Source organism: Ostrea edulis, chromosome 5 (assembly GCF_947568905.1).
Source record: "Ostrea edulis chromosome 5, xbOstEdul1.1, whole genome shotgun sequence".
Classification (NCBI taxonomy): domain Eukaryota; kingdom Metazoa; phylum Mollusca; class Bivalvia; order Ostreida; family Ostreidae; genus Ostrea; species Ostrea edulis.
In genome coordinates this window covers 12,680,976-12,693,093 of record NC_079168.1, presented here as the reverse complement: position 1 = coordinate 12,693,093, position 12,118 = coordinate 12,680,976, and the positions used below count along the sequence as shown (strand labels likewise).

At 35.5% G+C, this 12,118-nt stretch overlaps 1 protein-coding gene across 1 annotated transcript; it reads left to right on the top strand.

Annotated features, from left to right (window-relative positions):
• Nucleotides 1-1,237: 1,237 nt before the first annotated feature.
• On the top strand, nucleotides 1,238-11,057 carry LOC125649017 (uncharacterized). Its single transcript, XM_056166734.1, has 6 exons — nucleotides 1,238-1,372; nucleotides 2,270-3,427; nucleotides 3,628-3,879; nucleotides 5,063-5,136; nucleotides 5,667-5,995; nucleotides 6,798-11,057. The coding sequence occupies exons 2-6, from the start codon at nucleotides 2,290-2,292 to the stop codon at nucleotides 7,723-7,725; spliced, it is 2,721 nt and encodes a 906-aa protein (XP_056022709.1). The 5' UTR covers nucleotides 1,238-1,372; nucleotides 2,270-2,289; the 3' UTR covers nucleotides 7,726-11,057.
• The last annotated feature ends 1,061 nt before the right edge of the window (nucleotides 11,058-12,118 follow it).

The window sequence follows — 12,118 nt, the reverse complement described above, 5'->3', positions numbered from 1 at the left end:
TTTTATCACGATCATACATTGTTTTCATATTCCATGCTCCAATTCTTAGATGTTTTTGAGTCACAGAAGGCTGGCTGTGGAATGTCAGGAAATTTTATATCAAAATTCTCTTTTTCTAGCTCTGTTGCCAAGCAAGGCTAACGAGCAAAAATCTACCTGGGTTTATGTCAGAGTTTTCTTTCTTATGCAGACTGTTTATCAAATCCCCCACCATCTGGCCAGATACATGATATTTATCCATAGCTGGGGACTAGAATTGTAGGCATCAGGGCGAATCCACACATCGATGGGTCATCCATACTGTGTATTTGGGGGGCTTAGCCTAATCCTCTTCACGACAGGTTCTGTTTAAGACCATAAAGTGCCCAATTTCCATCTAACGCTCGAGAAGGATCCCGTCAACATGCTTCCATTTTACAGCTTAAACTGCTAGCTACGGGGTGAAGCTGCACCAGAAAGTAAGAGCAATAAGAGCACATTTTATGCATCACAGTCATATTGCATTTAATTTACATTACTCAATACAATGACATCATATTGCATTTAATTTACATTACTCAATACAATGACATCATATTGCATTTAATTTACATTACTCAATACAATGACATCATATTGCATTTAATTTACATTACTCAATACAATGACATCATATTGCATTTAATTTACATTACTCAATACAATGACATCATATTGCATTTAATTTACATTACTCAATACAATGACATCATATTGCATTTAATTTACATTACTCAATACAATGACATCATATTGCATTTAATTTACATTACTCAATACAATGACATCATATTGCATTTAATTTACATTACTCAATACAATGACATCATATTGCATTTAATTTACATTACTCAATACAATGACATCATGCGGATTCCTAAAATCGTGTTTACACTAAATCAATCTAGTGCAAGAGAATTTGCTTGAACATTTTCATTGAATACGTGATTGGGTTATGAAACGGAAATATTTTGTTAGCTGTTTGACAGGGAAAGCTAAGAATGCCTGTATATCAATATTGTTGCTTTTCGATCATTACTCGAAGAAGATTTTACCTGTCTGTGCATTTTGTCGATCATATATTTGAATTGCGGTACATGTATTTGAATAATTATTTACCTGATAAACAGATAACATTTGCAAAGCAATAGGGATATCAGGGCGGTAACACGGTTTTTATTAAATTGTTTCAGATTAAAATGCAGTGTTTGAATAATTACGCATTTACCTGATAAACAGATAACAATTGTGATAGGGATATACGGGTGGCAACACTTCTTTTATCATTTTCATACTAAAATTGTTTCAGATTATATAGTGTCAGCCCTTGCTCCTCTTCATCGCTTTGGTTTTGGTGAGTAATCATTCGTAAAACACATCATTTTCCATTTACGCACTACACTGATTGTAAATCAATGTAATAATTACACAAAACTACTAAAAAAATCGATTGTATATATGAAGTTCAAATTTATTGATTTATTTTGAATGGGTGTTACATCGTCGGAAACCCACGGTCGATTACGTTTCATTCCTCTCTCAATCACCCGTGGGACCATTCATTCCTACTCGCTCGTTCTCATGAATAATTAATGAGGCAATTTGATTGGGCGCTCATTGTACACCCTGAGCGAATTTGTCCAATGAACAAGACGTTTTCAGCCCAATTTCGCTATACAAATGTTGTGATAGCAAAGATAAATTAATGCTACCTTTAAAAACAGAAGAGTTCCGTTACTATAACGATTACTTTGATTGAATATTTTCAAATATTTCATGAGAACAAGCGAGTTGGAATGAATGGACCCACGTGTGATACAGAGAGGAACAAAGCGTAATCAACCGTGGGTTTCCGGCGATGTGGGTGTTATGCCTATGTTCCAAACAAAATTTACAATCTATTGAAACAGTATCGGATGATTTTGACAACTAATTAATATTTCAATACTGTAGATCTATGTGTAAATAAACACCCAAAATCAATAAAATTGACTCGAAGGTCTACAGACTATGGAATAATTAGGTAAGTATTTAAGACGACTTTCGAAATGATGATTTTATTATGAAACAATATATGAAATTATATGAAATATATGAAATTAATCACAAGTCATTGATACTTATTACAGTCTTGAAGTATTCCAAATAATAAGAAAAAACCATTCAAAATCTATTTGTAAAAAGTCTTAATTAGTTCTATGTTAGGTGTATGAAAAAAGGAGAATGAAATGGAAGATGTTATTCATTTCAGAGGGACTTCAGTTTTTCAAAATGGAGTCCTGCTTTGTTTGTAGTTTAAACTACGAACTTCGCCAAAGAGAGCCGTGTATATTACCATGCTGTCATAAAAGCATATGTAGCCAATGTTTAGAGAAAATTCTTGATGATCAGGAAATAGACAAAAAATGTCCAAATTGTCGAAAGACACTGGAACAAGAGACACTGGCAGATTTCAGATTGAATGTAGTCATCCAGGAAGCATTGAATTTTCAGCAGTTCGGAGAAATTGACTGTGATCAGTGTATACACGAGAGAAAAGAAAAGGCAATAAAAATATGCAATAAATGTGGATCACTATGCAGCAAATGTTGTAGCAGTCACAATCAAATGAAGATGTTCAGTAGTCATGAAATAAGCTCTATTCCAGTTGAAAAGTGGTCACTCAATCTATTGAGGGTTTTCCAGCACCCAATCAAATGTGAATCCCACAAAAATCAGAACCTGAACTCTTTCTGCGAAAGATGTAAGAAGGTAACTTGCAAACAATGTATCAAAATCAGTCACAATGATTGCAAAGAAGCGATACAAACAGTGGAAGAGGCATTCAAAAATGTAAATGATTCACTCAGAGATGATTTGAAAACGATTGATTTATCTTCGGTTAAAAAGAGATGCCTGCTATTAAAACAAACACAGGAACAACATCTGGAAGATATAGATAGGGAAATAGATGCCTTAAAGGAACAATGCTTAAATACATTGAAAAGTAATTTTGATGCAGTTAGGCTGGAATTTCAAAATAAAGCACAGAAATTCAGAACTGGTTGCAACAAAACAATGGAGCAAATAAAAGAGCTGGAAAATTCCCGTAACAACATATGTTCTTTTATTAAAGATGCATCATCATTGCAAAACAAAATCGGGTTTCTTCAATGTGCAAATAAAGTGAAACACAGCACTGAATATTTGCGGGACAATTTAAAACAAGTAGACAATGTGGATGAAATCGACTATCTCAGCTGGATAAAGGAAATCTTCAGTAAGCTGCACCTATCTGTTGGAGAGCTGTCTGTGGACTTTGCGTTAGGTGTTGCAGAGGAGTGCAGTGGATATCCTTCAATTCTAGATATTCTGAAAAAGTATCGTTCCGTAACCAGGGAAAAGGAAAGATGTATTCAAATAAACGAAAGTTCGTATAAACCTTCTTATTTTATGAATACACATGAAAAGAAAAGTTTTATTCATTATTCTATGAAGAGAAAAGTGAAAAAAGTTAATGGATATTTTAAGTACATTTTCACTTGTTTGGTCGCTGGTCATTACATTATTTGAAAATTGAAAAACAACTTTTTAGACAGTTAAACATACTAATTATATGAAAATTTTCAGATTCTGCAGAAGAGCATTCTACTCTTTACAGCGTGAACTTTGAGATGGAGCAGTTTCCACGTTATCATTATCATTTTGATTTGGTACAAAAGATACTTGATAGTAAAGAACCAGTAGACAAGGATGCCATTACATCTGATGTATCGACAGCTATGCATAGAACCATTCTCGTATCTGGAACAGTCAAAGAAAACGACCTGGAACTTCTAAAGCCATTGACAGTTAATAAATTATCCGAAACGAATGATTCCTGTAAGTGGCTAATTAAGAACTTATTCTGTGTATGATCAGTTTCAAAATCGAGACAGGTTACTGACAAACAAGTTGAAGTTACAGGGGTTTCAAAGGTCTCGTTTAAAGACAACGTTTCGCAGATTTTTATGGTTGATCTAACAATTTATATTGCCACTAGAACCTGTCATTGGGTCTATTAGCTCGATCACTTTTTAATACAATCAAGTTCAATTGCATAATTTGCATAAAGTTTATAACTTATACTGCTTCATACTTAGATATTTTATTGAAAGTAGACATTAACGGCAAACTGACAACTCAACTGTATGACAAACGGGATGATTTCAGCTTCTCCATCGTCAACTTCCCACATTTATGTAGCAATATTCCATTATCACCTGCATATGGTGTTTATATATCTCAACTGATTCGATATGCAAGAGCTTGTTCTGGGTATAGTCAGTTTTTAAATCGAGGAAAGCTACTGACAAACAAGTTGATGGTACAGGGATTAACACAGTCTCGATTGAAGTCAGCATTTCGCAAATTCTATGGTCGTTATAACGATCTAGTTCGTCAATACAACCTCGCATTGGGTCAAATGCTGTCTGACGTGTTTCATACCGATTGTTAAGCCGATCTTGGCACACTGATTTGACTGCGGATAACTCCGTTTACCTGATCAGGATATGGGGCTCACGGCGGGTGTGACCGGTCAACAGGGGATGCTTACTCCTCCTAGGCGCCTGATCCCACCTCTGGTGTGTCCAGGGGTCCGTGTTTGCCCAACTATCTATTTTGTATTGTTTGTAGGAGTTATGAGATTGATCACTGTTCGTTATCTTCACCTTGCATATAGCTTGATAAGAAACACTTGCTTTCTGTTCCTTCGATAAAATCCAATTAATACAGCATACGATATAGCCATAAAATGTTGCTTTATAGCTATTTGCTAGGCCATTCTTGGTACACTGATTTTGACTACGGATAATACCGTTGACCTGATCAGGAATATGGCTCACTGCGGGTGTGACCGGTCAACAGGGGATGCTTACTCCTCATAAGCACCTGAACCCACCTTTGGTGTGTCCAGGGATCCGTGTTTGCCCAACTATCTATTTTGTATTGCTTATAGGAGTTATGAGATTGATCACTGTTCGGTATCTTCACCTTTCATTTTGCTTTTGTTTTACTTGTTTAGTTGACCAAGGGAACAATCATGCTATTTTGATATTCTTTACTGGTGCAGAAAGTAGAATTCAGAGTCCGGAGGAGGTAAGAGTTGATGTTCTATTTAACAGTAAATTTACTGACTTTTTGTGTTGACTGGATATGCCTCTTTGCCTATCACGATAATGCGGAAATATCAGGCAGGCTTAACCAGTATCTTCTCTCTATTTCAACAATGGTGTAATTATGTCAGATTTGAAGGTGAAAATGAAATGACGTATTGTAGACGTTTCTACATGTAACTCATACGGTAAATCACACCTGTGATGCTACTTCCTAAAATTAAGCCAGCCCTATCATTTAGACATTTCTCATTTATGTGTAATTCTCTCCTGCATGCCCACTAGGCCAAAATTGGAAATTATATACTTACTACAATAAACAGATTTTGTACTAATTCCTGAACATTCTTCTTGCAAGGTGTCAACTACATGTATGTTGTTTTGTATATGGTACTAAAAACTATCTCCCCACAAGACAGTGTATTGATCGCCATATAGGATGCATCTGGTTTGGTGGTGACCTTGTTGAACATAGAAAAGGAAATTCCTTACAAATTTTCTCTATCTCTACAGAAACAAATGATCGCCAGCTCTGCATGGTCTCTGTTTATAACATCAGAAACACAATCAGGAGAAAAATATTCACAACTCAAAGAAGATGGCCATTTCTTTATTGTGGCTCCTGACCCAGACGCGATATGGAACAGTCTAACATCGGCACTAGAGCTTCCTCTAATAGAAATTCTGAAAGAGAGGAAAATAATTTCAAAGTCAAGAAGAGGTTTTCTGGCAGACATTGACACTGTCATCAGACGTATAGAAAACTGTTCTGCCTTCACAGCCACTAGGGCTAAACAGAAGCCAACAGACATTCCACAGGAAATTAGAAACGTCCTGAAAAGGTTTCTCTCTCTCACGCAAATGCACGCACGCTCACACAATCCAGCTTCACGAACTTGCAAACCGTGGACCCAATATATATATACCCTGTGAGCTCGAAATAAAGGACACCACAGAGTCATCCACTTCTGCTTCATACTTAGATATTTTATTGAAAGTAGACATTAACGGCAAACTGACAACTCAACTGTATGACAAACGGGATGATTTCAGCTTCTCCATCGTCAACTTCCCATATTTGTGTAGCAATATTCCATTATCATCTGCATATGGTGTTTATATATCTCAACTGATTCGATATGCAAGAGCTTGTTCTGCGTAAAGTCAGTTTTTAAATCGAGGTAAGCTACTGACAAACAAGTTGATGGTACAGGGATTTCAACAGTCTCGATTGAAGTCAGCATTTCGCAAATTCTATGGTCGTTATAACGATCTAGTTCGTCAGTACAACCTCGCATTGGGTCAAATGCTGTCTGAAGTGTTACCGATTGTTAAGCCGTTCTTGGCACACTGATTTTGACTGCGGATAACTCCGTTTACCTGATCAGGATATAGGGCTCACGGCAGGTGTGACCGGTCAACAGGGGATGCTTACTCCTCCTAGGCACCTGATTCCACCTCTGGTGTGTCCAGGGGTCCGTGTTTGCCCAACTATCTATTTTGTATTGTTTGTAGGAGTTATGAGATTGATCACTGTTCGTTATCTTCACCTTGCATATAGCTTGATAAGAAACACTTGCTTTCTGTTCCTTCGATAAAATCCAATTAATACAATCAAAGTAAATGTTTTATGTATATTTTTAGGTTTGAAAATCATATTATCCGATATGGCTTCTACTTCAACGTTTTCCGAGTGATCGTCAACGACAGTCATGAACAGGGTGTAAAAGAAGCTTTAACAGCTGCTGCAGCTTCATCATCAAGTTTTCGTAAAATAGTTGTTATACCCCAAAACAAATTTAAAGAAGAAGTCAAGCCGTTCACTGGCAAACTCCAAGCCCAGGGAAGGAAACTATATCAGTCAAATGATCCGCCACCCATTGCACCTTCCGACGACCTTTATGGAACTCTTGGTTGTCTTGCAATACTGAATCGAGAAAATACTGTTGCACTATCTTGTAGACATGTGTGCCTAGAACACAATATCGTATACATAGAAAATGAATTGAATGAGAGAATACCTTTAGGGGAATGTATTTATAGTTCAGATGGTAATGTCCAGAATATTGAAAAAGATTTTGCTATTATAAAAGTTGATCCAGAAGCAGAAAAATGTTTTTCAGATAAACGACTGCTTAATCATATGGGGAAGGCAACAGAGACTGAAGTTTGTAATTTACAAGAGAGTTTGGAGTTAGTTGGAGAAATTGTTCATAAGTTAGGTGCCACTTCACAATGGACTCAGGGTAAAATTGTCTCTTCGGAAATTATAGGAAATGTACACGGCGTCATCGTAGTTCAGGGGATGAATGATGAAGAGTTTGGTAAACCAGGAGATTCTGGTTCCATTGTGTTCCGAGAATCGTTGGATTCAAGAGAACGAAAACTGGAAGTCGTTGCTGTGTTAACGGCTGGTAAATATGAATCCAGATCCGATTCAGAGGTAGAAACAGAAGATCAAGAAGACGAACAGAGCTCAAACCTGGTCTTATGTTTAGTATTCAAAACCGCTTTTGAAAACTTGAAAAAATGTGACTCCTCTTTGCAATCCATTACGTTTTTCAACGACTAATTTTGAACACCAAAGGGATATACAAAAGTCCTCATGGTTCACAGAACCAACATCCAGGCAGTGCAATCAAAATAATTTGTTATTTCAAGAGTGTCACGTCATGTCTGGATTATCGTTGCCATTCTTGCTCCCTAGAAAATATACTATACAAACATCATTAATGTTACCATATGATTGGTCAATGACTCTATGATGACAATGGCATCAATATTACCATATGATAGGTCAATAACTCTATGATGAGAATGGCATCAATATTACCATATGATTGGTCAATACCATCTTTACTGAGTGTGGCACGAAGCTTTCAGTACTCTCGCTCCAAGCCCTCTTGATAAATTGGATCCGATATAGGATGTAGAATTATTCTAGATATTGTAGAGTTTTGTTGAATTGTTATTGATCCTAATATTTTGAGACGGTCGCGAAGTGCTATTCATTGAATTTAGTTCATTGATTGATTGATTGAATATTGTTTTACGTCCCTCTCTTGAATATTTCACTCATATTGAGACGTCACCACTGCCGGTGAAGGGCTGCAAAATTTAGGCCTATGCTCGGCGCTTACGGCCATTGAGCAGGGAGTGATCTTTATCGTGCCACACCTGCTGTGACACGGGACCTAGCTTTTTGCGGTCTCATCCGAAGGGCCGCCCCCATTTAGTCACCTCTTACGATAAGTAAGGGGACACTGAGAACCTATCTTAACCCGGATCCCCACGGGATTATTGTTCTTGTTTTATCATTTAGGGAAGTTAGCTCCTGAACTTTTAAGCACAACTGCGCAGGATGCTATAACTAAGTATTTACTGGTTCAATACTGATCCCATTGGTGCAAATATATTGCACATTTATTTCTGAACTCTATCCAGTTGAAAAACTTTGTGTCAATTCAAATCTTGAAAGGGTTTGCCAGGGACTATATGTTGTGGCGGAAGGATTGATTAATCAAAACCTTCTAAATCTGCGTGATATCACAGCTTCTGATTCATTCAATATACATTCGCCAATAATTCAAAATTTGGTCTCCAACCCTCACGTTTGTTTTTTTTTTTAGTTCCATGACAAGACCTTCAAAATTATGTGAAATTTTAGAAATTGAAATTACTCCTAATATGTCTTTTTAAACTCTCTGATATCATGAATTGTTTCGTATATCAAGTGCAAATAGGTCATTATTTATTTATATTACTTGTATTAAACTTTTTTTATCTGTATTGTTAGAAGACATGATTATGTATCTATTTAATGTAATGATTGATATGTGTTGCTTATGTTGTGTTGGCACCAACAGACAAATCAAGTTTAATTGGCTAAATTGTAAGTACAAAAAAGTCACGTTTAAAACACTGCAGCTCAATAACAAGCATTGCAACCTCAGTTTTTCTTTTCAGTTGCCTAATTCTCCTTCAAAAAATTAAAAATATACTTTCCTAAAAAATTGACATTACTCCAAATGTTAGGGCGAACATCTTTAATAACTTTTAAAGTGATGACCTAACAACGATGCTGATTAGATGAAAAATTCGTTTGATTCGTTTGATTTCTTAGTCACAAAAATTCATTCTGAGTTCATCTGCACTAAGCACGCGGGACTACTTTTCTCTGGAATGCGTCTTCCCCGTTATAATTTTAGCGCTATTCATAGAACGGGAATTTCCACACAAGCAATATAAACGCAATGCATTCGTTTGATTTTTGTTTTTTATTGCTACAAAAAGTAAGCACAACCAAATATATGAATAAAATACAAATTTAAAGAAACAATATATTGATGACGTGGTAGAATAGTGAACCTCATGACGTAGACCACTGACTGGTAGAAGTAGTACACGAGTTCCCTGTATGTATCGTCTGCTTTACGAGTTGGATAACATGACGGAGCAAGGGGCGACTTTTGATCTGGGAGATATTAATGAGTTTTAGATGAAGAGGGGTTGAGCGTTTTACTTAATATTGAAATGGAGCCGAGTTGCATTCCACCGTTCCTACGACACAATCAGTGTTCAACGTCTCCTCCGACACAATGCAGCATAAATCCAGTCACCACTTGTTCTCTTCCTATATATCTAATTCAGCTTTTAACCATTGCACCTTTAATTTGGCATATAATCCATTTATTTCTGCACAGTAACTGTAACTGACCTGAACGCACAGCCATCCTGTTTTGTTAATGTTTCATTCTTACATATATGTATTCCTACGCGCCCTTTCAAAAACGTTAATTCAAGCCTTTAAATGGGAGAATATTTTTTTTTTCTATTTAAAAACATAATTAAATGATAAGGAATAAAACTTATAATTCTTTGTTTGATGCATGTATCAAACGAAAAATTGGACGGAAAACTTTTTCATTAAAACTTTTGCATCAAACAAAGAAATATAAGTTTCATTTCTTAAATAATTGTAAATTACAGGAAACTTACATGATGCAATACTATGTTATGCTCAGGCGCTGTAGTACTTCTATTTAGAGTTTGATGATTGTATTTTATTTATTACTAGATTATTGAAATGACATGTGTTACGTATTAATTGTATTGAGGAAATTCAAACTGAAATGTCACACGTGCTTTACTTTTTATTGTTACAAGTAAATATTGTTATTGATACACTTAATGATTCATTCCATGACTGCTTGATGCTTTTTTGTATTGTTGAAGTAGATGCATTATTTTAATTTCATTCTTTTGTAAACTTTTAAGATAAACTTGTCTGTTGCTATTTATCTGAAGCTCATGGGTTGACCTCTAAGTAGTATTCAAATTGTATAATTGTAATTATTTGTGAGATTCAACAATGGAACTATGTCGTACGAGACGTTTTCCATTTACTGTAAACGAAATCTGTTTTTGGTAGACGAATTTTGTGTGTGAATTGGTTAAACGGATTTTAACGGAGTATCAATAGGACGCATCCGTTAATTTGTAGTTAGTCTGCAACTTTGGTTTTTTTTAAGAAACATTTGGGGTTTAGCTGAATTTTTAAGATGCGAGTTTATTCATTCTTTTGGAATTTGATTGGATTAAAACTGACTGAAATTGAGAAGGAATTTTAAGGGATTAAGAGATCACATACATGTATTTCCATATTTTGGGAATCTGATCAATTAATTTCATTAATTAGTGCAAATAATTTTCTTAAAATTCACATATTCTGAGTTGTCTCTGAATCAGAATTTACAAAAGTAGTTTTTGTGAATTTACTTGAGTTCTGAATTGATTTTGTGAGAAATTTAGAGAGAATGAATTAATCCATGCTATTTTGAGGAGGTTATTTAATTTATCTTGTGATAAAAGGGCTATTGTACTCAATAAATTGTGGAACTTGAAGCAGACTCTTTATTTTCATTTTGGTACTTAAATAGTACCTGGTGTCAGAAAAAACAATTAAATTATCAATATTTGAACTGCACCATCCTGACGGACTAAAACAGTTCAACAGGTAGTGTCCGCATGTTACAATACCTTTCAAATGTGGATTCAAAACAATTCTAGAGAACTCTTAATAAATTTAAAATCACAAAACTATTCTCAAATCAACATCAATACGTATGACTTTTCGACACTTTACACGACCATCTAAACTTTTTAATATCATAGACGGTTACTTCTTCAACAAAAATAGAAAAGGGAAATATTCATATCTATATATCATTTTTGGTACCGTATAAGTTTTACATTCATATCATAGTTGTAGCCTTCAACTCGACATTTATATTTATCACGCCTCAGACAAAATTGTTGAAATCTAATTGGTCAGATCTTGGTCACATGACGCCGTGAAAAAAACCGTATCATACGAGTAAAATCCGTATTGGGCGAGTAATTTTATTTATCGTCGGGTTCGACTTGCAGCCGTGTCAAAAGGAAAGACATTTGACTAAGTTGTATGATATAGACCCCTCCCCCCCCCCCCCCCCCATATAAAGTTAGAGGTCTTCGACGTGATAAATTCGTTACACAGTTAGTTAGTGACGTGATACGGAAAAATACATGGTGTGAAAAGAAAACCCGTATCGGGCGAGGCGAACGGGTTTCTTTTCACAATATGTATTTTTCCTTATCAGGTCACTAACTAACTGTGTAACTAATAATATCGACGACATTTTATCTGATCAACAATAATCTTTTTCCTTCATATATGCTAGAGTTCCTCATTGACAATATCTTCGTGGTTTTTGGTGATCAGGTCTTCCAACAGTCTGTTGGAATTCCCATGGGCACGAATTGTGCTCCTTTGTTAGCTGACCTGTTTTTATATTCATATGAAGCAGAATTTATTCAAAAACTTCTACGTGAGAAGAAAAAATCTCTCGCTGTGACCTTCAATTCGACATTTAGATATATCTATGACGTTTTGTCTATTAACAATGATAGCTTTCATTCATATG